This window comes from Urocampus carinirostris, chromosome 20 (assembly GCF_059441175.1).
Source record: "Urocampus carinirostris isolate Australia breed hairy pipefish chromosome 20, RoL_Ucar_1.0, whole genome shotgun sequence".
In the NCBI taxonomy this organism is placed as follows: Eukaryota; Metazoa; Chordata; class Actinopteri; order Syngnathiformes; family Syngnathidae; genus Urocampus; species Urocampus carinirostris.
The window spans coordinates 18647651-18673686 of record NC_142368.1 but is presented as its reverse complement, the minus strand read 5'-3'; the positions used below and the strand labels follow the sequence as shown (position 1 = coordinate 18673686).

Here is a 26036-nt window from a genome sequence, read left to right as displayed (position 1 = left end):
AGCCCTGAATCCTGATTGCATAGATTCAAAAAGGTTATTCTCGGATATGAAATCATTCAGCTGCTGTGCCACTACTTTTTCAAGTACTTTAGAAAGGAAAGGTAGGTTTGACACAGGTCTATAATTACATAAGATTTCTGGATCATGGTTGGGTCGTTTCAGTGTGGGTTTAATAACGGCGGACTTAAAAGCTGCTGGAACTACACCTGAGGAGAGTCATATGTTTATAATATTTAGAACTGAATGTCCAAGGACGCCAAAAAGACTTTTAATAAGTGAACCTGGGAGCGGGTCGAACTGGCAAGTTGTCGGTTTGGCCGTATTCACCACATGTTTGAGATCATAAAGTGACAGTTCACTAAAACTGGACAATTTCCCTGGACAGCCACCCTGTCGTGCATCTGTAGATTTCAGCCCTTTAATATGTGTGGTATTAATAATGTCTTCAGCAATTTCTTCCTGTATGCATTGAATCTTCTTAGTAAAGAAGACCATTAAGTCATGAGCAGAGTGCGTCGAACTATCTGCGATAGTCTGTTGCCTTGTAAGCGATGCTACAGTGTCAAAAAGGACTTTGGGATTGTTCTTTTGAGACGCAATCACCTTGGAAACGTAGGCCGATTTTGCAGAGGCAAGGGCCGCTTTATACTTTAACAAGCTATCACACCAGGTTTGATGGAAAACCTCAAGCTTGGTAGCGCGCCATTTTCTTTCCAATTTCCTGCATTCTTGTTTAAGGGTTCTAGTTTCATCAGTAAACCAAGGCATGCGTCTTTTAGGACGTGATTTAAGCCTTATGGGCGCTATTGAATCCAGGACACTAGTCAGGGTAGTATTGAACTCATTCATGAGTAAGTCAATCGAGCCATTGTATGACGGAAAGGACGTAACTGCTCCAGGAAGGAGTTCAAAGAGCTCAGAAACTGTGCCAGTGCTTATATTGCGTCCGCTAAATCCTTCAGCTTTTTTAGCACTACATTTAGCTAGCACCTCAAATGTAACTAAATAATGATCCGAGATAACGGTAGTACACGGTAACACCATAATGTTTGAGGTTAAAACTCCTCGAGTCAGAACCAAGTCTAGCGTGTTTCCATCTTTATGGGTTGGCAAATCAACCAGTTGATTAAAACCAAATGCATCAATTAGAGACCTAAACGCAATAGTAAGTGAACTGAGTGGGGAGTTCATATGAATGTTAAAGTCCCCCATAATTATAATTTTGTCTGCATAGGTTACTAGTTCAGACAAAAGTTCAGTAAATTCGTCTAAGAAAGTTGTGTATAGCCCAGGTGCACGATAGATAGTTATTACATAAATTGACAATAGAGAGGACCGCATCACAAGAGCCTCAAACGCCTTGTAATTATTAGAGGTACGAGGATTAAATTTGAGCGTTTTTTCAGAAATGAGCGCGACACCGCCACCCTTTTTTAACGTGCGTGCTACATGGCTACTCGCGTAGTCTGGGGGTGAAGCATAATTTAGCGCTAAATACTCATCCGGGCGTAACCAAGTTTCACAAAGACCGATACAGTTAAGTTTATAATCACGAATAATGTTATCAACAAGTAAAGCTTTAGGAGCAAGCGATCTAATATTTAAAAGACCAAATTTTAGCTTTGCTGAATCATTTGACTTAGCTGAAGTCTTTGTAGTCTTTGTAGAGATCATCACAAGATGTCGCCGTTCGTGAGCGTTGTGTTTAAAGCGTCGGTATTCCGGCGAGGAATGAATGGTGGAATTAGTCACATCCTCGCGTCCATCGTGCTCCTTCGACTTCGCACGCTTCACACATTTACCCGCACGGCAACCACGCTTCTGTTTTCTGTCTTTACGGCGCCGTTGTCGACGTTTATTAGGAGGAATAGTTGTCCACAAGGATGCCGGATCTCTTTGAAGCTCGTTCGGTATATCATAGGCGGTGTAAAAAGTGCCCGAAAAGTCGAAATTTAGACGCCCACCCAACCGAATAAGTTCGTCCCTACTGTAAGTATTTTTGGCCACTCAGGTGTCCAAGAAAGAAAGCAAAAAAGACAAGAGAACGGTAATAAATAGAAGATTAGCTGGAGAGCAACTAGCCGCAGCATCCATGCGCGCCGCCATGTTGAATTGGAAGGCATTGTGGGAAGTAATTCGGTCATCCTGAAAAATAAAAATGAATTCATGACCACACATATTTGTCACTTACAATGCTTAGGTTGAGCTAAGAAATAGTAATACCAAATTTTAATCACTTTGTTTTCTTATTTCTCTAAAATGTGATCATGACCTATTGCCTCTTCTTACGTCAACTATGTCACTATTGGCCTGGTGGTTGAGATTCTGCGCGTTTACTGCCATTGTCATGGAGTTTGGGTCAGCGATGATTATCAACTGATCAATAATTGCGCAAATATGATAATACACCGGAAGTATTTTCAATGTTTGACATAAATATGGTGCACGTTCAAAATGTTTTTTCCTTTAAAAATATGCGGCTTATAATCAGGTGCACTCTAGTTCGAATTTTACAGTACATGTTATATTTCCTTTCTTGTGTCTATCAATAAACCATTTTATCAAAATGGTTTTAGTAATAAATGATGTCCCTTTTTAAAGAAAACATTTGATGATATTCATTAAAAACTATATGCAATAAGGCTAGCTCGGTGCTTTTTTAATTTATTTTATTTTCTAATAATTTATTTACACTTCTTTTATAACTGTAGATAACAAACAACCCCTGGCATCCTATGCAATCTCCTTTGTGGGAGTCTAATATTGAAAACAGAAACAAGCCAAATAAACTCATCAGTGTGTTTGTAAAATCTTTTCAATTCGGACTTATTCGGGAACTTCAATGAATACTTAACACTTTTTCACACTTTGGGTTGCTTCAATAAAGAAGTCACCTGCGACGAAGCTTGGCCGGGCCCTGGGCAAAACTTTGGGTTGCGTGTCGTCCAGGGAACACTCCCACCCCGTCTACCCTGAAGAACCTGAGAGGACCCTAAATCTTGCAAACATTGTGTAAGTCCACCCCCAAAATACACACATTTCACAGACGCGATTCAAAGGAGAGGATCATTATATAGGTGTTGCTGTTAGTTTTTGTTGTATGCCTTGATTTATAATGGCTCACATCAATTTGACATACAATACATACAGTCAAAAAGGAGACTTAAAAAAAAAAAACATCTTATTATGTTTCATTTGGCAAGACCGAAATAAAACTAAAAATACAACTGAAGCAAAAGCTTGTTTTTGGGCCTGCCGTAGTCGGTCAACAGAGAATTAAAAAGCTACAATCTGCTAATAAATTCAAAGAGTAGAATATATTCATCACTGTCATGTGAAAAAAAATGTACAGTGGCTTGTGAAACTATTTGGCCCCCTTGAACTTAAAACTTCTCTACAACAGTAACTCGGAGCTGCCTGGTGTGTTCTTCGTTCTTCGTGATGCTCTCTGTGCTTTAACAGACCTCTGAGACTATCACAGGCAGGTGCTTTTATACAGAGACTTGATTACACACAGGTGGATTCCATTTGTCATTGTTAGTCATTTAGATCAACAATGAATCATTCAGAGATCCTCACTGAACTTCAAGACCGAGTTTGCTGCACTGAAAGTAAAGGGGCTGAATAATTTTGCACACCCACTTTTTCGTCTTTTATCTGTTAAAAAAGTTTAAAATATCCAAAGAAGTATGTTCCACTTCATGATTGTGTCCCACGTTTTGTTGATGCTTCACAATAAATTAGTTTTATATCTTTATGTTTGAAGTCTGAAATGTGGCAAAAGGTCACAAGGTTCAAGGGGGCCAAATAGTATCCTTATTCTTTCTTTGTAACTTCATTTAGGACTTTCCTGGTTGTTTTGATGTTTGACTAGTTTTTGTTTCAATAACTTAGAGAAATATGTTTTCTTACTATAGCTAAGAATACTAGTTTATTTGTTATTGTAATTTTTGTTTTATTTGCATTTGAACATTCTTTATAGAGCTGCAACAACAAATCGATAAAATTATTCAAAATCGGTGATAATCGCAATGGTAACGAATTAGATCATCGATTCGAACCTAAAAAACATTGACCTATCTCTATCAGCTTTTGAATTGGTGTCGTCCCTACTTTGGAAGCAAACACAAACTGTATTTTCTAACCAAGACTTAAGCTTAATTTTCATTGACGAAAAATATTTTTCAAGGATAGGCTCTCACGAACTTCTGAATTTTGTTACTACCCTGATCATTACAATGTTAATTATGCAGACTGAATCTTACATTTTTGATGAACATGAGGGCTGATTTCGGGCTCTGGTTCTTAACTGGTTTGACTTAAGGACCCATTATTCCACGCTAGTGACAAGCTGCGTCAAGAAAAGAATTCCATTTCTCCAATGGATTCAATGGAAGGATTACTCTCATATATGACTTCATCGCATAAAAGCGACCCCCTAAAACGGACTTAATAAAGCCACGTACTAAAAGAAATTTAAAATATTCATAAAATGTGTACGTCAACATCAATGATGATTTCATTATGTACTTAATAAACATAATATACTTGTAAAAATCTAGAAATTAAGCATTTTTAAACCATTTACTGTACCTTCCAGCAATGCTTTAATGGCACAGTCGTACACCATTTTCGTACTTGGCAATCAGTTTTTTCTTTCGCTCGATTGTTGTTGTCTCCGTTTTCCCTTTTTCCTTCCCCGCCTCTCTAACATTCTTGGGACCCATTTTTAGGGGCAGAAAAAAAGTAATGTAAACGACACAATCACAATAAAGTGAGTCGTGCTCCCTCTCAAACGCGCTGATTGACCGGACAGGTAGAAGAGATCGAGAAGGGTGTTGACGCCATTTACTTCCCTAGCATTATTATGCTAAGGAAAAGGCCCAGGACCCACTTTTGGGCCCCGATCCGCCAGTTGAGCAACCCTGCTTTAGGGCAATATCAAATCTTGCCAACACTTTTGGTGGCTCCGCCCCCTGCGGCGGCATTCATGATGTTAGATTTTCCAGGTAACAGATCGGTTCTTTGCATGCCACCCAACATTGAGCTGTGAGTATACGGGCAGTGAAATATCTTACTTTTTCAGTTTTTTTGTCCTTCCCAGCCTTAAAGTAAAGTTAGTTCTATGTCTTTTTTTCCTTTTGTATGTTTTGTGATCTTTGCTTTGTCTGTGTTTGCTCTGAGCTGAATGATTCACCGTTGCATGACTACACCAAAGCGTGTGAATGTGGAAGAACGTGAGCTTCAAATATGTGATTAGGGTTGGCCAGGGTTTTGTACTGAATGAGTTTACAAAAGATGAGGTTATTTTGTATTTTCTTTGTGTTTGTTGATGTATGCGAAGGCCTGCTCAACCCATTGAAAACCCAACCCCGACCATGCTGCTTTCCTCATCAGCACCAGAGTTCTCAAAGAGGTAAAGTTTGGCGAGAGAATTGATTGTAGTATCTGTTGAGAGTCATGATCATAGATGTCTTTTAAAAGTTAAAACACATGAGCATGGAAACACCATAGATCGGCATCCCTTTATCTAATTGCCATGGGCAGCAATTTTTCACATTTGAATATTACTTCTGTTTGTTAAAGAAAAAAAGTGCATTCTTTTTATGAAAATTTAAGGCCTCTTTGAGATATAAAGGGAATTTTTGACAGCATTTGGGGTGTGGGCAAATGGTAAAAAAGTCCTACTGGGAAAGAATTCGAGCTTGAGGAATGTTGTCCACGGTGCATGCGTTAATGGACTTTTTGCCTTGTGCAATGAAGTGTGATCATTCAGTGTGCTTGCATGCAGGGAATAGTTGGCTAAATCAAATCAAATACAAATGTATTTGTAAAGCACAAAACATTTAATATGAAATGAAAAGATCACTCCCCACCAGAAGCAACAGAACCTCAAATACACAGACACTCACACACAAAATAGGTGAAAAAAATAAATAGAATAAAAAATGAATAAAATAGAAACATGATATTACCCCCCCAATACACTCCAATCGATTCGCGGAAGTGTTTCCTTTTTTAAGAACTATGTTGAAATAAATTGTAAAGTAAAAGGAAAGTAGATAATTTTGTAATTTGTGACAAACTAATTAAACATTTTTTATTTGTAACACAATTTTATTCAGAGTTCTAGGTAAGAAATTAAATATTTTCATGAGAATAATACACAATTTCTGATATTGAAAGGTGATTTATAAAGTAATCCGAATATGCTTTTGTTTGGACTGTTAATATTCAACTAAGAGTGTTTGTCGTTCTTTTTTTAAGCAAAACCCTTCGGCCCATGCATGATTTATTCTAATTTTTCAATTGGTGCTGCAATTAACTTTGGTCTCTTAGGACAGGACTACTCTTGCCAAGTCTCTAAAATAGCCTAACGTATATATGTTGGTTATCTGCGTCATTTTCTTTATCTTATTTCACCGTGGCAAAAATGCAGCAGTTCTATTTATACACCTAGTTTATACTGTAGCAGTGTTGCGCCATCTGGGCCTGCAAGGCCTTCTCTGGTAGCCTAGAAAAAATATGTGATAATTATATTTTGCCCATGAATACTTTTCAAATAATTCCATATAGTCTGTCAGCTTCCTTTCATTTCTTTTCCCCTGGTTGTGCTGCCTCCAGATGTGTGCTTTATATTTAAGCATCAACCTATAACATTCCTGTACTCGTTTAAATGTTTGTGGTTTGGGACATGAATTGAAAAATAACCATGTATACCAATCGCCATGTATACAGTGTTAATCCTAGTCAGTGGCTGATTATTCGTTTTTTTCAAAAACCCGAACTCTGACCTCAAATTATAACCTGTGTGTAAAAATACCCAGTGGTTAAAAAAAAGCCTTTCCCAGATTATGTGACACTTACTTTGCTGTGTCTAACTTGTGTCAGCAGTTTGTCGGCAGCTCATCGCATGAATGAGGAACACGCTTTGATTGCCGCTTATGTCAACCGCCTTCAAAGCAGTCCATGGTGAGAGGCTGCAGGCATACAGCAGGGCACCATACTTAGTTTTTGTGTACTAAATATGATTTATATATACACATAAATGTTGTTCTTTGTCTTTTTGTCGTCTTCTTTGGCATTTTCCTATTCTTCCTTATCTTTCACTTTCTTTCTATTCTTTATTTTCTTTTTATTTTCATATTCTTGTTTTTCTTTCCATTCTCTTGCTCTTTTCTCCTTCGTTGTCTTCCTTGTCTTTTTCCGTTTTCTTTGTCCGCCTATTTTCATCGTCTGAGATAACATCTGCCCGGACGCCCGGGGCGTGCATCTCGTACAACTTGCAAAACGTCTCTACCCAGATTGCCACCTTTATTCCGATTTCGAAATCTTCGTTCGTCTTGGAAATTTCGGAATTCCGGTTCGTTTGGAAATTTCGGTTCTTTGGCAATTTGCATACTCGGCAGCCAATCAGAAGCCTGCATCGAATAACTTGGTGCTTCCGGATTCTCCCGAGCGTTATAAGGTTGTGCATTTGCATATCATTTTCCAAAGAAGATGCACAGAGAACACAAGAAAAATGTATAAGTGGTTAGGAATTGTTAAGATTTGTCAATTTAATAGCGCTCTTACTCATGGTATTGTGGTAAGATGTTTTCCATTGTGTGACATCATTACGTTCGCACCATTTTTGGTTTTGCTAATTGTTGATTGCCATGTTGTATTAAATGGAGCCGTGTTCTTGTTTGCTTGCTGTGATGGAATATATGCTTAAAGGCTGAACCACAAAGTCCTGCTTATCTTCTCACGCATGAAGAAACTGCACACTCTGACCTATCCTTAACCGAAAAAAAGCCAAAACTTTAGCCCCAGAAAAAAGATTCAAAAGAAGCTAACATTTATGACGCTACAAAACGTAAACATACATTAAAAGCATCGTGGAAAGAGTTCACGCGGCTTGTAGCAGACGTCCTTTTCCTATTCTTCCTTTTCTTTCACTTTCTTTCTATTCTTTGTTTTCTGTTTTCTTCCCATTCTCTCGCTTTTTTCTCCTATTCTTCTTCGTTGTCTTCCTCTCTGTCCTTTTTCCGTCTTCTTTGTTCGCCTATTTTTCTTCGAATTCTGTAAGCCAAACTTACACGTATGCCGGCGATTTTGTTTTGCTCAAATGAGTGTTCTGGGAAAGTGCTCGTGTGTCATGTGTTTTTCCCAGTCTTCGGTTAGCTACTATAAATAGCAGAAAACCGATTTCCCCTTACAATGTTTCAGTATTCGCAGAAAAAAAACACGTGTGCCTTTTAGCGTGTTGTCCTTTTGATGTTTGGCTAACAATCGAATGCAATTCAAAAATCGATATCAATTTCAAATTAAAAGCATCTCCAAACAATATCCACAGCCCCATCAGGCAAGACGAGGAGCACAAACTCATCGCCCGCTACACTTCTCGACTGGCAGAGACAGAAGGCTCAGGGGTGAGATCAGAATGAACTCTCTCAATTTCACGAACTTTCATCATCCACCACCCACAGAGGATGCACCAAACACCGTAAGTTTATTTTCCGTGTCTTTAGGTGATACCCACCCGAAGCATCAACTTTGATATCAACAAACAGAAAAGGGAGCTCATCGCTCAGCTGGAATCCAAAAACAGGTAGAAAAGTGGCCATATTTCCCCCCCTGCCTTATCAGTCATGTTCCACCTGCCCAAATGTGACCACCATGTTGTTCACCCAGAGAGATTTTGGCAGAGATCAAACGTCTCCGTTCCGAACACGACTCCGTGTCCCAGCACAGTCCGGAAAAGGGCAGCACCAACCCCACTCTCCTGGCTGAGCTTCGCCTGCTCAGGTGAACACACACCCCGGGAACTACACTAACACGCATGACACAGATGGTCCCAACGACGCAATGCATATCACACCTAGGCCTTCAGTTGTGCTGAACCAATCCAACTCTCGATAACTATTTTTTGGCTATAAAACGTTTACAACAGTTACACCTGCTATACGTATTAAAACATCAATGATGTATAATGGCCCAGTATACTGAATTAAGTCATTCAAATTTACATTGTGTGAGACTACATTACTATATCTTTTATTCTCCTTTAATACACAATTTTGCAATCTTTGGTGGTTTAAAATATTTTTGAACTCATATTTTTCAAATGAGATCCAGTGTTTAAGAATCCTCTCCAAATAAGATTGGCTGAGGACCAGGATCTCAGAAGTGATTTTTTTTTTTTGTGATCTGTTGTGTTGTAGGCAGAGGAAAGATGAGCTGGAGCAGCGGATGTCTTCCCTTCAAGAGAGCAGGAGAGAATTGATGGTCCAGCTGGAGGGACTGATGAAGTTACTCAAGGTTTGTTGTTTCTTGTCTTACGATAATGATAAAACTGATGGACAGAAAAGAAACCTTCTTTATGGGCTGTATCATCATACACAATTGTACTTATGGAGCATAAGATTGTAAATATCTCATCTCATCTCATTAGCTGCACCGCTTATCCTCAGTAGGGTCGCGGGGGTGCTGGAGCCCATCCCAGCAATCATCGGGCAGTGGGGAGGGGACACCTTGAACTGGTTGCCAGCCAATCGCAGGGCACACAGGGACAGACAACTCGCTCGCTCATTCACACCTAGGGACAATTTGGACCGGCCAATCCACCTGAAATGCATGTCTTTAGAATGTGGGAGGAAACCGGAGTGCCCGGAGGAAACCCATGCAGGCACGGGGAGAACATACAAACTCCGCACAGGAAGTCCGGTAGCTGGATTTGAACCCACACAGGAGGTTCCCAAGTGCCGCACACGTGCTAAACACTGCGCCGCCGTGCTGCCCAGATTGTAAATATTTTGTATTCAAATAGAGCATGCCCAAACTTGAGTAACCTTAAGTCAAAAACTCATTCCGTTGTCTTTTTTTTTTTTTTTTTTAAAGAAAACTAGCCTTGTCTTCTCTCACAAGAAATGGAGCTTTTAAAACTATTCGCTGAAAACATTCTGGTCCTCCAAGTTAAACGTCTTTAAAACTAGCATCATCGTCTGTAATAAATGTTTCATGATCAAGCCGAATTGCTATATACTTTTGTGAAAAAAGTAACTACTTAAGCCAATCCTATTTAAAGTCCCCTTATGTCTACTTATCACTTTTGATAAGTTTATTCTGTAAAGGGGATTACATAGGATGCCGGTTCGTTGTTTTGGACTATATCATTGTGCACTGTTGTTCGTTATTATGAACTGTTTACATCACCGTCCCTTTCGGCCGATCATGTTGCTGTTCTTCAATAGCCACACCCTTTAGGCTGATCTGCTTTTGTAATTTGGAGAATCCAAAGTAAAGGGCTGAGGGACGGGCTTTTGGAACAGGTCTGAATTATTTATCGTTAGTTTGGGTCCTTCTGTTCTCCTTGCAAGTTTAAAGTCAATTGATGTCTTCTCTCCTTATTTTTGAGTCTCTTCTAAACTATAAACTTAACAGTGGCACTCTTCTTTTTGTTTTTTTACGAAATGTTATATATACCGTATTTTCCGCACTGTAAGGCGCACCGCATTATAAGGCGCTATAAGTGCATGCTGGTTTAAGATCAGGTAATTGTGCAATTTTGTAATTGTAATCCTGTGCAGTCCTTCGAGACATTTTTGTTATTAAGGGCCATATAAATAAATGTGACTTGACTTGGCAACAGTAGAGGATGTAGTTACGTTATGCAACCATTAGATGGTGCCGCGCTAAAGGGAATGTCAACAAAACAGTTAGATAGGTCAGTCAAACTTTATTAATAGATAACAAACAAGCTTTCCACAACTCCATTCACTCCCAAAACGAATAAACAGCTGTTTTATTATTTTCTCTGAGGTAAAGCATTTTTGTGACCCATCTTTAACATCTTTGAACAACAGCAAGGCATATCGTTTTACTTTTCCTCCATTTAGTCAACACGCAAAAAACCGTCTGATACTGTTATGGTAAATTAAACGTTAGTGCAATTGCAATATAGTGACACTCGTAATGTGCAAAAACAATAACAAGTGCAAAACAATAACAATAAAGCAATAACATAATAACTGTAAAATGTAAAACGTAAACAGCTCATCCTCATGCTTCTTCCACTTCCGCAACATCGATTCATTAATGTTAAACTCTCTTGCTGCTGCTCTATTTCCGTGTTCTACTGCGTGACTGATCGCCTTGAGTTTAAACTCTGCGTTATAAGCGTGTCTCTTAATAGGAGCCATTTCAGGGTCTTTACACAAACGCACAAATAAAAGAAAATCATTGTTTAATATTTCCCAGTATGCACAGCGCACTTCTTCTACGCGAAAAATGGAGTCGGTGGCTGCTTCTCTTAGTTGCGAGACCTTGCAATTCAATATTGATCCATATAAGGCGCACCGGATTATAAGGCGCATAGTCAGCTTTTTTAAAACAAATCAGATTTTATGTGCGCCTTATAGTGCGGAAAATACGGTAAATGAGAAAAGAATTGACATAAGCAAAATGTTTGATGAGGCAAAGGAAAAAAGGATAATTTTACCTATTCTTAGTATTTTTTCTTGTTTTTTGCGAGGAATGCATCTCGGACAAAAAAGATTAAATAGAAATAAACGTTCGGGCCTTCACAACAGGTTGGAATTTTTTATGTGAGTTTTGGGCTCCCCTGTTTTTCTTATAGGTTCAAAATACATAGATCTCTTCTTTCCTTTTTTTGAGTGTCTACTAAACTTTAAACTTAACACCCTCTTACTCCGCTTCAAGTTGTTGATACAACTCGACTGATTCCTACTTACACTATCTGTTCTATCACTGCTTGTGTCTGACCTCTCCCTTTTCACCTTTTTCTCCATTTGTTTGCAACTGCTGATGTTCCGATCCTTTAGGATGAAGAACAGCGCCAGGCAGTAAGTTCCTCTATTTGGATTGACTGAATATTTACTTTGAAACAAAGAGATAAAAAACAAATGTATTTGTTTTGGCGCAGTTTTTTTTCTAAATCACTGTATTTGTGTCCTTATTACATTATTAATTATTGTATTTCTTTATAGGCTCAGGCCGCTGGCTCTTCTCATGCTTTTTATACTCGATCAAGCCCTTCGACTGCCCGCTCGATTGGCACCTCGTCTCCGCAGACGCCCCAAGACTCCCTTGCTGGTGTTGGTGGGGATGTGCAAGAGGCCTTTGCCCAAGGTTAGATAGTAATGTAACTAATAGACCAGGGGTGGCAAACACGCGGCTCTAGAGCCGCATGCGGCCTTTAGCCAATAAGAATGCGGCTCTTTGCCTCATCATATTTTTTATATACTGTGGCACTTTGCCTCGTTTCATGTTTAGTTTTTTCCCCTCTTAAAACACACTTGAATGCCTCAGAGTTAATAACAAATAAAAAATAACATTTTGAAATTAATTTGGCAGATTTGTTGTTTTTATGCTGCTCCGGACACATAACCTAGATGGTAGGGCGCCCGCTCCGAGACTGGGAAGTCGCTGGTTCAAGCCTCGGCCGAGTCATACCAAAGACTTACAACATTGGTACTCATTGCCTCCCTGCTTGGCGCTCGGCATTAAGGGTTGGAATTGTGGGGTTTGGTCACCTAATGACTCAGAACACAGCAAGTTGGGTCTAAAATGGCGGCGCCCTGTTTGACTGCGGCTGCATTGGCTTGCTACAGTTTAACTGTACGGGCCATGTGTATCGACATTTCGTTCTGTGTGCAAGGTTACAAAGAATGACAATAAAAGTAAATTCTATTCTATTCATTTCATTCATAACTGACTGCCAATCATCTACGTAAGTTACGTCTAATGCCGGGAAATTAAGTAAACATTTCATGAGCCTGCAGACTGTCACCCTCATGGTCAAAATGACAAAATGCAAAGCGAAACGGAAATATGAAGATGAACACAGGGCATTCAGGAAGAATGGGAAGATGCTTACTTTTTTGTTGAACGGAATGGCAAATCACTGTTTATTATGCAGTACCACGATATCCCATTTCAAGACTTCAAATCTTCAGTGTCATTTTAGCACAGCCCATGCTAATATTGACACGGAATTCCCCAAAGGTACTGAACTACGCATGCAAAAATAGAGCACCTTGAAAAGCCAGGTAAAAAGACAGTCTCAAATATTTCAGCAATTGATTAAGCATGGAGAAACTGACACTTACCTCCCATAAAGTGGCGTGGAACATTGCCCTTGCTAAAAGAAAAACAAACAGCAAAGGCATGTTTTTGAGTGTTTTGTGGATTTAATTGAAACTCTGGCTCCAGATAATAAAAAACTCAAAGATTCCATGACTGATCTACAGCTGTCACGACACACAGTTTTGAAACCAGAATATCAGACATAATCAAAGCGCTTGAATGAGGTCAGTGCGTGGTGTGGCTCTTTGACTCTCACAGTTAAAAATGTCGGCTCTTTGTGTCAAACTTGTTGGCCACCCCTGTATTAGACTAACATATATTCCCCGTGGTTCCATAAACTATAAAGCAGGGGTCGGTAACGTTTTTGACTCAAAGACCCATGAAAGCAAAATATTAAGATTTTCTGTCTGGGTCTCGATTTTTACCTTTGGAATCTAGTTCAGTAAACCCTTGTTTTTTTGGGGGTTGCGTTCCAAAAAGTGATAGTCAAAAGCTGCCAAATAGAAACATTTATAGATATGTTAGATATCAATGACATAATATATACAGCTGTAACAAAATACCAACTATAGATCTACAAATAAAAACAACATGGAATTGCAGTTGAAAAAATTGTGTTTATTGTGGTTATGCAATAGTACAACAAAATCGGAGAGCTTCTCCTTTCAGTGCAAGAAAGTTAGGTAGAGAGCAGCCAGCTAGTGGCTCGCTGAGCCAGGTCTTCGTGATGATTAAAATACAAAAGTCACAAATATAGCCGTTTCCCCTGAGGTGTAGCTCCAGGTCATCAGTTTTATGACTAATGGATCCGGCACTGGTGATTTATAAGCACGGCAGGCGTTCCTTTCTGAGAGTTGTGACATAACCTAGCCGTAGCAGTAGGCCAGACATGCAGCCTTGCTAACTCCTTGTCTCCCGACACAACCTCAGTCTCATCCCGAAACCGAAAACAATCCACTGAGAACCCGGTGTTAATCACTGCAAGTGTATAAGATTTTGTAGTTACCATCTTCTTACATTGTGACACACAAGGGTCTTGATTTTTTTTTCCCCAGTTTATTTTGTCTGTTTTTGTTGCACAACGACTTGATTGAAAACCAAACGTGCCATGAAAGAAGTTAGCAATCCCAACATTGTTGTGTATTTTTTTTAGGCCCCAGGAGAAACTTGAGGAATGACCTTCTAGTAGCAGCGGACTCTATCACCAACACTGTGTCCTCGCTGGTCAAGGAACTTCATTCTGGTACATTCTCTTTTTTTGGGTTCCTTTTGGATTTAAATCAAGAATTCAGTAAAGTGATTTTTGCAATGTTATTAAAAAAGATTTACAAATTTTACATCAAAATTAAATTTCCTGCAAGTAATTTAAATACAATACATTCCGGACTACAGAGCGCATCTGATTAAAATCTGCATCCTCAAATTCAACCTTCAAAACTTAATTTTGTGTTCGTACAGGTCGCCATGGATTCAAATCCATAGGCTTAAACAGCCATAAAAATGATCTAATTCTCATCCATTTCTTACATTTTAAACCCAGCACACACCTATCACCAACTGTGTGGGGAATTTGGCGTTGACGCCTTTGGCTGCAGAATGCCAATATCCCCATGCCCCCGCACACCTGACGCCGTTGTAAGCTTTGTCCTTTTCTGTTTTGCCCCAGTTGTTTATGTCACGTCTTTTCGAAACGTGACCATTCACGTTGGCAATTACAAAGATGAACACATATGTAATACTATGCCTAAAGAAAAGGCTCACGATTTGAGCCCTATATTTCTACACAACAATGCCAGGGCAACCATACTGTGGAGAATAGTGCCAGATTGCAACACAGACATGTCTTTTTGTGTTGTTGTCATTGGTGATTGTAATGGACCAAATTGCATTTTCTTATCATTCCTTAAGGATTAAAAGAAACCTCAGCGACCTGACGTTGAAGCCGATGATGCCGAAAGAGAAGTGTAGCATTTTTGATAGATCACTTCCACTGCTGTTCGATTTTGGCGTATAAATTGACCACAGGGCTTTTCCTTTCAGTGTAAGAAAGAGATGAATAGAGCAGCCAGCTAGTTGCACCTTGAGCCAGGTCTTTTCGATGATTAAAATACAAGAGTACCGAATGTAGCGGTTTCCCATAAGGTGTAGCTTGATTTGTGGGTGAAAAAGTTTAAATATTGTGAGTTCTTTGTAAATACACCATCAAACCTCATGTTTTGCTCCTGTTTTGTACTATATGAATAATGTTTGCAAAAACATGACCTAATTTACTGGGTAGCATGTTTTTCCCACCCTTAACAAGAAGCGGTTTAAAATTGAGCAAAAAGTAGCAGCTTGGAGTACTTCTGGTATAATATCAATAGTATTTATGAACACGAAAATGTACCTATTATTTACATTCAAATTAAATGTTGTTTTTCTTTTCAAGCAGATAATGGTCGGGAAGAAGAGGAGAGATTGCTGAATGGAAAAGACAGAGGTAATTTTGGACACACCACCATGTACTATTTTTTTTCAATTCATTAGTATAATGTTGACATGTATTTCCATTATTGACTTGTCATTGTGTTCTGCATTGGTTGGCTAAACAGTCGCCCACCCCTTTTCTGCTTGTGTCTGCCTGTGCGTCAAAGACAAAAGAAAGGGCTTAAGGGAGGACCTTTACAACAAATTGGAATCTACATCTATCCATCCATCCATTATCTGCATCGCTTATCCTCTGTAGGGTCGCAGGGATGCTGGAGCTTATTCCAGCCATCCTCGGGCAGTGGGCAGGGGACACCCTGAACTGGTTGCCAGCCAATCGCAGGGCACGCAGAGACAGACAACTCACTCGCTCATCCACACCTAAGGACAATTTCGACCGGCCAATTAACCTAAAATGCATGTTTTTGGATTGTGGGAGGAAACCGGAGTGCCCGGGGAGAACATGCAAACTCCACACAGGAGTTTTGATCTCATGACCTCAGAACTTTGCCGCACAAGCGCTTACCGCCGTGCTGCCCTCCAAACTCCAAACTTTTGATCCCACATGTCACACAAGTGAGTAAGTCAAGCTAGGACAAAAATCTATTATGAGGTAGAGAAAAACACATTCTTAAGTCAATCCTCATAATATTTCAAATGTGGATCACTATGTCAATAAGCCGTTGGCCTGAAACTAAAAGCAATTTCCGATGGAAGCGCAAAGGCTTTTTTCCCCGATCAGGGATCCCGTAGCATGACATTTATCAAAACCACAGGTGCCAAAGCAGAGCAGGATCAGTCCCTGAGCTGTTTTTTGTAAGTAAATGGTCTGCATTTATATAGCATTTCATGTCTATGAAGTCCTCCCAAAGCGCTATACAATGTGCTTCACACTTACCCATTCTCACACACACACTCGCATACCAATAGGGAGTCAGCCATGCAAGGCTGCCTACCTGCTTATTGGGGGCATTAGGGATTCAGTGTCTTGCCCAAGGACACTTCGACATATAACACGGAGGAGCTGGGAATCGAACCTGCGACCTCTTCATCCCAAGATGAGCGCTCTACCTCCTGAGCTAATGCCAGGAAAATAAGGAAAGAATTCATCAATGATTTCCGCCTTTGCAAGGACAACAAGAAAGGGCTGTAAAAAAAACCTTCAAGATGAGAAATTCTGTATATGTTCTCAAGGTCCTCCTCTGGTTACTTCCTTTTTAGTAATTCTTGTAGGTTACATAAATCATATCTGCCCTATAGGGTGTGGAAACCAAAGAAAAGCAACATTCATAGCCAATAGTAACACTGATGTCAACGGTGCATGATAGTCAAAATCGTGAAAAAACTGGCACGCTTTGCTATCTTGGAGGTGTCGCAAATTAATAACAGAAACAAGCAGAATAAATTCATCACGTGTGTAAGTCTTGAGTGGTTTGTGGCAATCTGTACGATATGTATCTGCCACTCTCATATGAAGCTAACTGCAAGCAACATGTCACTGCTTTGTTCATTCTGTTTTTTTTTCTTGTTGGCTATTTACTAATCAAGTGTTATTTTCCATTAAGCAGGTTAAATTTCACAGTGGACAAATACAGTAACAACTGTAAGTATAAGCATTTTTCAGAGTTTCATTCAGCATAGTAACGTTTAATTATGATAAGCTTAGAATTGTGAACACCAGATGGATTACTGCTATATTGGTGTGGAGTGTACATTCTATTACATTTGATAAAGTGGGTAATATTTAATTAATATTTGCAAAATGTAACTTTTTCTGACTTCTCGCACCAGCTAAGTGCTTGCGGTTAACGGTAAATCTTAAGTATACATGCTAGCCCAAAAGCCTGTCAAGTCAATAGACTGCAAACGTCTTTTTACATTTTGGGACTCGGGGAGAATGCTTCTGAAAACGAATTTGTACCTTTGGCACTGAATGACTTAATGGTAGCTGGCATTAGTTCGTAGGGCATTTTCTTATGAAGCCTCATCGCCTCCTACAGGTTGTGTCCATGCTACACCTCAACAAGGCACTATGAAATGTGTATTAGTGAAAGGATTACATATTAATTATAGGCGAAGCAAAAAATTGAGCGTTCCCCAGTGGTAAATTGTAACGGGTAGAACTTCCTGCATCTGCAAATGTATGATATGTATTAGTTATTTATATCATTTTTACCCAACACCTACTGTATACGGGATGAGATTTGTCTCAAAAACATCTGCGATTTACTCATGACCTAAAAATATTTTTCCTTTATAAATGCACACACAGAATTAAAAATCGCATGTGAGTTTCACAGATATGTTTGCAGCTCTGCAGAAATACATGATTCACACCCGATTCTTTTCTTTAACGGTACCGGAGAAATTTGGAGAATTTGGCTTTGAAAGTCCTTGAAAAGTGCATGAACTCGGCCATGAAAAAGGTGTGCGAACCCTGAAACTTGTTTGTGTTTTTATTCTACATAATTATTCTTGTATTTTTTAAGGTTTATTATCACTAGTAAGGGAAATTAAGGTTATAAATAAGGGAAGCAATTGGCTGTGGTCGGTGGTTTTCAATATCTGGCAGCTTTGTCGCAATGAAACTAACATTGTGAACTGAAAAATTCATTCAGTCCATATTTGAAAATAACCAAGATGCTCCTCTCCTCAGGCAGTGAGTTCAATCATCCCAGCCAAAGAAGAAGCCGAACAGGAGACAAACATCTTATTAGAAAACAATGACCAGGACAGTGAAGTACCAATACCGGACCCCAAGCTCCAGTCAGTGTTTGTCTTGTCACCGTGATTTCATTTGTGTGTTACCTTCATCGAGCATAGCTGGACAAGGAGTCTGAAGCCTACTGACTTTATACTCTGTTGTGTGTGGGTGTGTGTTTTAGCCGTTTAAAAAAAAAAATGATAACGAGGGTAAAGTAAGTAACAGGATGGTGGAAAAGAGGCAAGTGTACCAAAGGATTTAATGATGGGATGTCGTCGCGAAGAACAGAAGAAACAAGGTCAACTGTTGATGAGAACAAGAGAAGGAACATTTGCGTTTCAGCACTGTGTGCTTTGTATTTATTTCTGCTTTGACGTTATGGATTTGTCGTGCTGTTCAATATGTACATGACAGTGGTCTAGCCCTGCTGAGACAAAAACCTTCGACGGGACATTTGCTGCTGCGTTCAGACGACAGGAATAAGTCCATTGGTGCTTGTATTCAGCAGCCTGTCTGCTACTGATATGAGAGGTTCTTGTTATTTTGTGTGTTTGTGGAAAATGTCATAAGTATTTTAATGCCAAAGCTGAGTGTGATGAGACATACAAATAGGTTTTGATCTTTGTTTTACAAACTAGAGTCCTGGACGTTTCAATTCCCCTACATTCGTGATGCTTGTCATTGCCTCATCAGTAAAAAAAGCAAAACAAATCTGATGTTTTGGAGGATGGAAACATCTAAATCAGTGGTAGCCCCCCGCCCCCAAGAATAGGACAAAAAAAATTGCTAAACTGCAGAATGGTACCTATAATCGGTCACGATTGCTCACTCATTAAACCGTTTATACTGAAACATTCAAAATAAGGAGAGAAGACATCAATGCATTTTGAAATTGCAAGGAGAAGGGAGCCCAAACCTCCAAGCAGAAATGTTTGAAAGCCTTTCCCTGAGCCTTTTTGATTAAATCTGTTACAAGAGATCAGCCCTAAAGGTTGTTTAGAACGGCAACATGATTGGTCGATATTGGCAATGAGGTAAACACAAAATAACGGACTGGTATCCTATACAATCTCCTTAGCAGATGTCCAATATTAAGAACAGAATAAACGAATTAAAATACAAAATAAGGAAAAAGCTTTAAGAAAGGGTTTTATGTCCTCTATAATACGGAATTGCCCAGACTATCGTAGACCAACTCTTAATCATAACACCAAGTGATAAGTGTTCAGTAGACACTCAAAATGAGGTGAGAAGGCATCAATGTATTTGAAACTTGCAAGGAGAACAGGAGAGCAATCAAACCTAATAAGAAATTCTCACCAATTCTAAAAGCCTTTCCCTGAGTCTTTTTTATTAAATATCCTAGGTTTTAAAAAAAAAAGCATAAACACTCTAAAGGGTGCGTGAATTAAAGAACAACATTATTGGTCGGGATTGTGACAATGATGTAAACGGTGCATAATAGTCAAAATGACGAACAACAGTGAGGTGTAAGAGCCAAAATGACAACCTGGAATCCCATGCAATTTCCTTTAAAGGTAACAGTGCATAGAAGTCAAAATAATGAACAATAATGACGTATAATAGTCAAAATAATGAACAAAAGTGAGGTATAATAGTCAAAATAATAAACTGCAGTAGGGTGTAATAGTCCATATGACAAACTGGCATCCTATGAAACCCACTTTGATCCTAACAGTGCATAGTCATCAAAATAACGATCAACATTGAGGTATAATAGTCAAAATGACCAACTACAGTAAGGCATAATAGTCAAAATAATGAACTGGCAACTTAAGCAATCTCCTTTGCGAATGTCTAATAATAAAAACAGACTAAACTCATCACAGTATTTTTTTTTTTTTTGAGATATTCATATACAACTCATAGCCATTCTCCCTAATCGATAACAAAGAAGTAGTTCAAAGCTTGAAAACAACATTCATGTGTGTGTTTTTTTGTATTTTGTTCTTTTTAAATAATGGGACGTGTCCCATTCAACCTTATTTTGATCTGTTTGCTAATGGAATCATTCTTAAAGGGACAGTGTGTATTATTTGGCCACCAGACGTCACTGTTTTGTGCTACCAAAAACAAGTGCTAAAAAGCACGAAGAATACCAACTAGACTCTGTTTTTGCTTATTATTTAAGAAGTGTCTTTTTTTATGATTTACATTGTTGCTGTTTTGGTTTTTTACCACTAAGAGGTGCCAAATAATACAGACTGTCCCTTTATAATCTGAAATCTGAAATGACTTCACATTACGACTTAACTGTTTTGTTGTTTTCAGTTTAAGCTTTCTGAAAAATGCTCTTAATTCACACTACCGAGGGATTGAAGTATCTACAAAACAGTGGTCCACTTTGGTCACGTGTGTTTATGCTGAACCAAAGAATCAAGCTGCTGCATGTATTCAGGACACCCTTGTAACTCAGGGGTCGGGATCATATGACTCGCGAGCCATTTACGGTTCTTCTCATGAATACATATGGCTCGGTGATAAAATGTTACTTGCGCAAATTCCTCCACAGTGTTTCAATTCTGGTAAGCTCCTAGTCAGGTGTGGTGCGTGCATAACCGAAGCTACTCTAATCAACCTTATTGTTCAGTCCAGTATATAAAGGGCACACTCTAGTCCAATTTATAGTCAAGGCGTCACCCTAACAGACACTGTTTTGGCTGTACATTTTGGAGAGGACGTTGTTGGGCCTTGCCCCAAAACATACGCAGAGAGAAATATGGCAGAGAGGGAACGTCCTTTATTCAGCAACATTCATCCAAGCCAAGTTCAAAGTCCGTCCAGGAAACGGTGGGCTTTTTATACTGTGTTCGCGGGATGACGTGATGTTATTCAAAGTATTCTTTCTCGGAATCGACATTATTTTTTCCGCCACCGACTTTGCCCAGTCAATATCTTGATTTCTTGTATCAACATGACCTCATACGTCCTCCCAGATGTTTTTTTATCAAGCTTTCAGTTAATCCACAACATACATCGCTAAAGAAACCTTCATTAATTATAGTATGTTCACTGTCGATACACTATATGATTAAAAACCTACACAACATACTGTAATAGCCCACAAACATTAGCCACGCATACAGAACACTTTGATTGGTTAAGCGGTAGAGGTGGGTGGACTCCTGCACACATAGCACGCTCCCTTTTCTCTCTCTCAAATGTGCACACTGCGCTGAAGGGAAATACATCCATACATTTTTGTTTGCAGATTTTTGGTGACGTTTTTAGAAAAGAACTCTGCTTGCACCCAGTTTTTCAACCATTGTTACAAAAAAAAATGAAGGTACAAATGATCTTAAGTAACAGAGGGAGGGAGTTTGTTGATACTGTTTCATAAATTTTATCAAATCCTCTAACGTCACAGAGCGAAATAAAATGCGCTGAAAAATTACCCTTCGTCTGGAGAGTAGGTTTTGTAGTTTTGCTGAATTTTGTCTCTCACGCTCAAAAATCGGAAAATGTATTTCGCTATTACACACAAAGGTTCCCGACCCCTGTTGTAACGAATACGTATCAATTCAGGGCTCAATTTCAGCTTAAGTTGTCATACAGTGTGCACGCGCATAATACATATGACCTATTTTCACTCGTTAGCAAGAGCTAACGTAGCTTACGTAGCCTAGACCTGAAGCATACCGAAACTGCTGTGAGTGTTGTGTTCCGAAATAAATTATATTTATCACCAGAGTGCATCTGTTTGGGTCTTGATGCTTGAATTTGACACTTTAGGTCCACTTTGGAGCTGTTCTCACTTTTTCAATCACCCTGCCCTTTATGATAGAGTATGTGTCTCCAACGTGGTGCCAGTGGGCACCAGGGTGCCCCCTAAGGGCAACTGAGGTACCTGTTCTAAAACTAGCTTGCTGGTGCTGGGTCATTGTGATTTTCTAGTCTAATTATTTGTTTTTTGATTGGTTGACTGAGTCTATATTACCCTGGTTATAAATCAGGAACACCATAGTAACGCTATGACAAGTTGTTTTTTGAGAAATTCAAATAAATTCCAGTTAATGAGCTTCATTGACGAAAAATAACCTAATAATTATTTTTAGGCAATTGAGAGAGTAGTATGATAATATTTTTGTATGTGTATTAAACAAATTTTTATCAATTTATTTTACAGGAAAAACAACAAATTAAATTCCAATGTATGGGTTTTATATAGTAACTGTGCTGGCTGTCTTACCTGGCTAGCTTTGTAGCTAGCTGTCTTCCTACCTTTTTAGCTACTTAGCATGCTATCAGGCTGGCTTTTTACATTTTTGCATGTTATCTAGCTAACATTTTACTTTTTTTTTTTTGCTAGTTATCAAGCTAAATTGTGGCCACTCGTCTAGCTATATCTAGCTTTGATTTAGGCTTAAATCTAGGCTTTGTTTTAAGTTTAATTTCTCAAGGTTTCTTCATTTCCTCATGTTGAGGTTTTTGAGTTTTTCCTTGCCCTCATGTTGGTCTTAGATCAGGGGAGGGTGTAATAATAGTCTGTTGTATGTAAAGTCCTTTGAGACTCCTTGTGATTGAGGGCTATAAGAATAAACATGACTTGCCTCTTAATGTTTTACCTGTTTACCTTTCTCGCTAACTATCAATCTACATTTTAGCTATTTAGCAAGACATTTAGTTGCTATAATAGAAATTCATATCAAACTGGGCGCCAATTGCCTTAAAAAGGGTTGGAGACTCCTGAGGGAGAGCAAGTTTTTCTTATTTGGGTCCCTGTGGCCCAGGAGGTAACAGATCATTCATTTTTTTGTAATATTTTTTCGGTAATTTAGGCTTTTACTTCAGTTTTAAAGGCACAGTGTATTATTCAGTGTAAAAAATGTCATTAATTAAAAAATGATTGATTTAAATAACCCCGCGACCCTACTGAGGATAAGCGGTGCAGCTAATGAGATGATTTAAATAACCAAAAGTAAATGAACTATGATAAACATGCGTTTTAAAAAATAGTTTTAGCTTGAGAAATTTACATAAGTTGACGTAATATTTGGCCAGATTGCTGATCAGGGTACCCGAAAACTTCGTAATAGGTTTGGTAAATAATTGGAAGAGAAATGGCGTGGTTTGGTCATTATAAGACTTTTGCACTACACGGTGCAGCAACATCCAGTGGTCGAAAAATACAGTGTTCCTTTAACCTTTTCATCATTTTTTAAGAAATATCTTGTTTTTCTCAAGAAATGCCTAGAATGAGCTCAAAATTATCTTTTTTGCAGAGAACAACGTCATCATAGATTGCTAATATTGTCACAGTATTCTACAGTTTGTCTTGCTGTGAGTAAATAAGTGCCGTGTTGTGTTTTGTAAAGTTAGTAATTGCTTAAGAAGGAGGACTTGCAATCATCAACCTTTGTACATGTGCTTGAAATCCTTGAAAATGTTTCAATTTCAATGTTGTGTTTTCAAGGTTTGAAAAGTGCTTGTAAATGTTTAAATTGTTGCCTTGTTCCTCGGCAGTTTGACTCAATAGACCACACAGAAAATGAAGATAAATAGAACATTTAGACTTAAAAATGACACTAATATGCCTGCTCTGTGAAGACTGTCACTTCTAAAGGTTGTTTTTTCCATTTTCTTTTGGTTGATGTTTTTGAGTTGTCCCTTGCCCTCATGTAGGTTTTAGATCAGGATTAGGATCATTCTCTCTAGTTTTCGTTCCCGTCTCGTTTGTCCTGTTTATTTTGATATCCTGTTTTATTATCAATCTTGTCTGTCCAATCCTGTCTGGTATCTACCCCATCTGTCCGATGTCTGCTCGGGCAATTAGTATCGTTCTCGTTGGCCTCTGGCTTCCTGTCTTTCCACGCCAGACCACTGCCTAACATGCCTGACTCCCCATTTCCCGTAAAATAAAAGGCTTGTGTGAGAATGTCACGCGTTTGGGTCCTGATGTTGTTCCGGTTCTTGACATCTGAGTTACAGTTCATACCAAATCAGATAACTGTATTTAATTTTTTTATTTTTAGATGTGTGTATATATATATATATATATATATATAATGAACTTTTTTATATTGTTTTTCATCTACTCTTAAACGAGCAAATTATTTCACTCATGGATAACTACACTGTGGGGAAGAAATTGCATTACTGTAATTTCTTTATGCAGATACTCAGGAAAAAATGGGGAATAGTGTAACAGTCGTTTGTTTTTTGTTTTTTTTAATAAAAGAAATGTGCTTAAAGAAGCCAGTGAGTATTTAGCGCCTCCTGGTGGTAAAAAAAATCATTAAACAATGTATTTGAATAATAAGTAAATATATATGAACTATCATACAAACGTGATTTTTCAAAAATACTTCGAGGTCCAAAACTTTCTATTTGTTTGACCTAACACAAGACTCCCTTCTAGAGAACTGATATTATGGCCCTCCATGTTTTTGCTAAGGTTACCCCCAAAAATGGTTTGGTCACTCCAAGTCTCTGTAGTTTGTATTCTTCCTTCTGCTTTGTATCATCACACCACGGTTCCCCAACCTTTTTATTACTTACTAGTGCAAATGATCTACCCGTTTGATATTTCGAAAAAATGTGTCATTATGTTATTACTATGTTATTACCAAGTTAACACTAAAGGTAGAACAGGCTCAGTCAATTGCTATACAGCACAGGTGTCAAACAGGTGGCCCGCGGGCCAGATCAGGCCCGGCAAGGGATTGAATCCGGCCCGTGAGACAACAACCAAAGAAGCGCAAGAGAAAAACAAGCTGCAGGTTGAAATATGTATACTTGATGTTGCCAAAGCCAGGTGCCTCGCACAAAGACACTGTACTTGTATTTATTTATTTCTCTCTCTCTCTGTCTATCTGTCTCTCTATCTCTCTCTCTCTCTCTGTCTCTCTCTCTCCGTGTCTTTTTAACTTATTTTGCTCTAATTTCCTTTTTTCCTTTTCTCTTTCTCTCTTCCTACCCTTTGCGCTTTCTTTTCTCTTTTTTCTCCTACTGTCTTTCTATTTCTCTTCCTCTCCCTTTCTTTCCCCCTCTCTTATGACTTCTCTTTTTATCTCTTTTGTTTCTCACGCTCTCTCCCTCTCTCTCTTTCTCTTTCTTTGTCTTACCCTCTCTCCTTTTCCCTCCCTCTTTCTCTTATTTCTTTATCTCTTTTTTCTTTCTCTTTAATCTACTAGTCCGGCCCCCGACAGAATGTTTGTTCTATCGTGTGGCCCCCGAGTTAAAATGAGTTTGACACCCCTGCTATACAGCATGCCAGTTAGAAATCAAATTTCCGAGTAAACAATATATTTTCAGAACCAGTGCGTGGGCACCACTCCTGCACTACACAATACAGTGACATCTAGTGGTCAAATATTACTGTGTCCCTTTAAGCGCAACAAGTCAAGTCATGTTTATGTTTATATAGCCCATAATCACAAGAAGTCTCAAAGGGCTGTACAGACTCCAGACTATTATTACACCAACACAATTCAGATGAATGACAAGAGGGTTCAGCAAATAAGCAACAACAACAAAAAAACCACAACTTTGACATTCTCCAATTTAGGGTATCCAAAATCCATTGGTAAGTGCTAAAAGCACACGTTGATTCTTAAAGTTTAGTATCCAACAGTCAAGACCAAAGGAATAATCCAAATCCTACCGCAACCTTGATATGGAGCTCTAAGAAGATTCAGATCCTTGTTAGAGTTTATTTACTTGTAAAAAGGAGTTATGACGCAAAACGGACGAATTACAACATGGAACATCAAATGATGCAGAAATGCTTTTAGGCAAATTTTATTTATTTTTTAAT

The 26036-nt window shown here is 38.8% G+C and overlaps 1 protein-coding gene across 10 annotated transcripts in view; it reads left to right on the top strand.

Annotated features, from left to right (window-relative positions):
- dtnba (dystrobrevin, beta a) overlaps positions 1 to 21970 on the top strand; it is a 46527-nt gene extending 24557 nt beyond the window's left edge. For 2 of the 10 annotated variants that reach the window (XM_088324697.1, XM_088324696.1), the window contains 13 exons: positions 2888 to 3012; positions 5345 to 5416; positions 6892 to 6972; positions 8339 to 8414; positions 8514 to 8593; positions 8677 to 8790; positions 9207 to 9303; positions 11826 to 11846; positions 11991 to 12132; positions 14243 to 14332; positions 15518 to 15568; positions 17121 to 17158; positions 18212 to 21970. In XM_088324697.1, the coding sequence (XP_088180823.1) occupies positions 2888 to 3012; positions 5345 to 5416; positions 6892 to 6972; positions 8339 to 8414; positions 8514 to 8593; positions 8677 to 8790; positions 9207 to 9303; positions 11826 to 11846; positions 11991 to 12132; positions 14243 to 14332; positions 15518 to 15568; positions 17121 to 17128 (957 nt within the window). In that variant the 3' untranslated portion in view covers positions 17129 to 17158; positions 18212 to 21970. The remainder of the gene's footprint in view (positions 1 to 2887; positions 3013 to 5344; positions 5417 to 6891; positions 6973 to 8338; positions 8415 to 8513; positions 8594 to 8676; positions 8791 to 9206; positions 9304 to 11825; positions 11847 to 11990; positions 12133 to 14242; positions 14333 to 15517; positions 15569 to 17120; positions 17159 to 18211) is intronic. The other 8 variants (XM_088324701.1, XM_088324705.1, XM_088324698.1 and 5 more) reach the window with 8 other exon arrangements.
- Positions 21971 to 26036: the final 4066 nt, after the last annotated feature.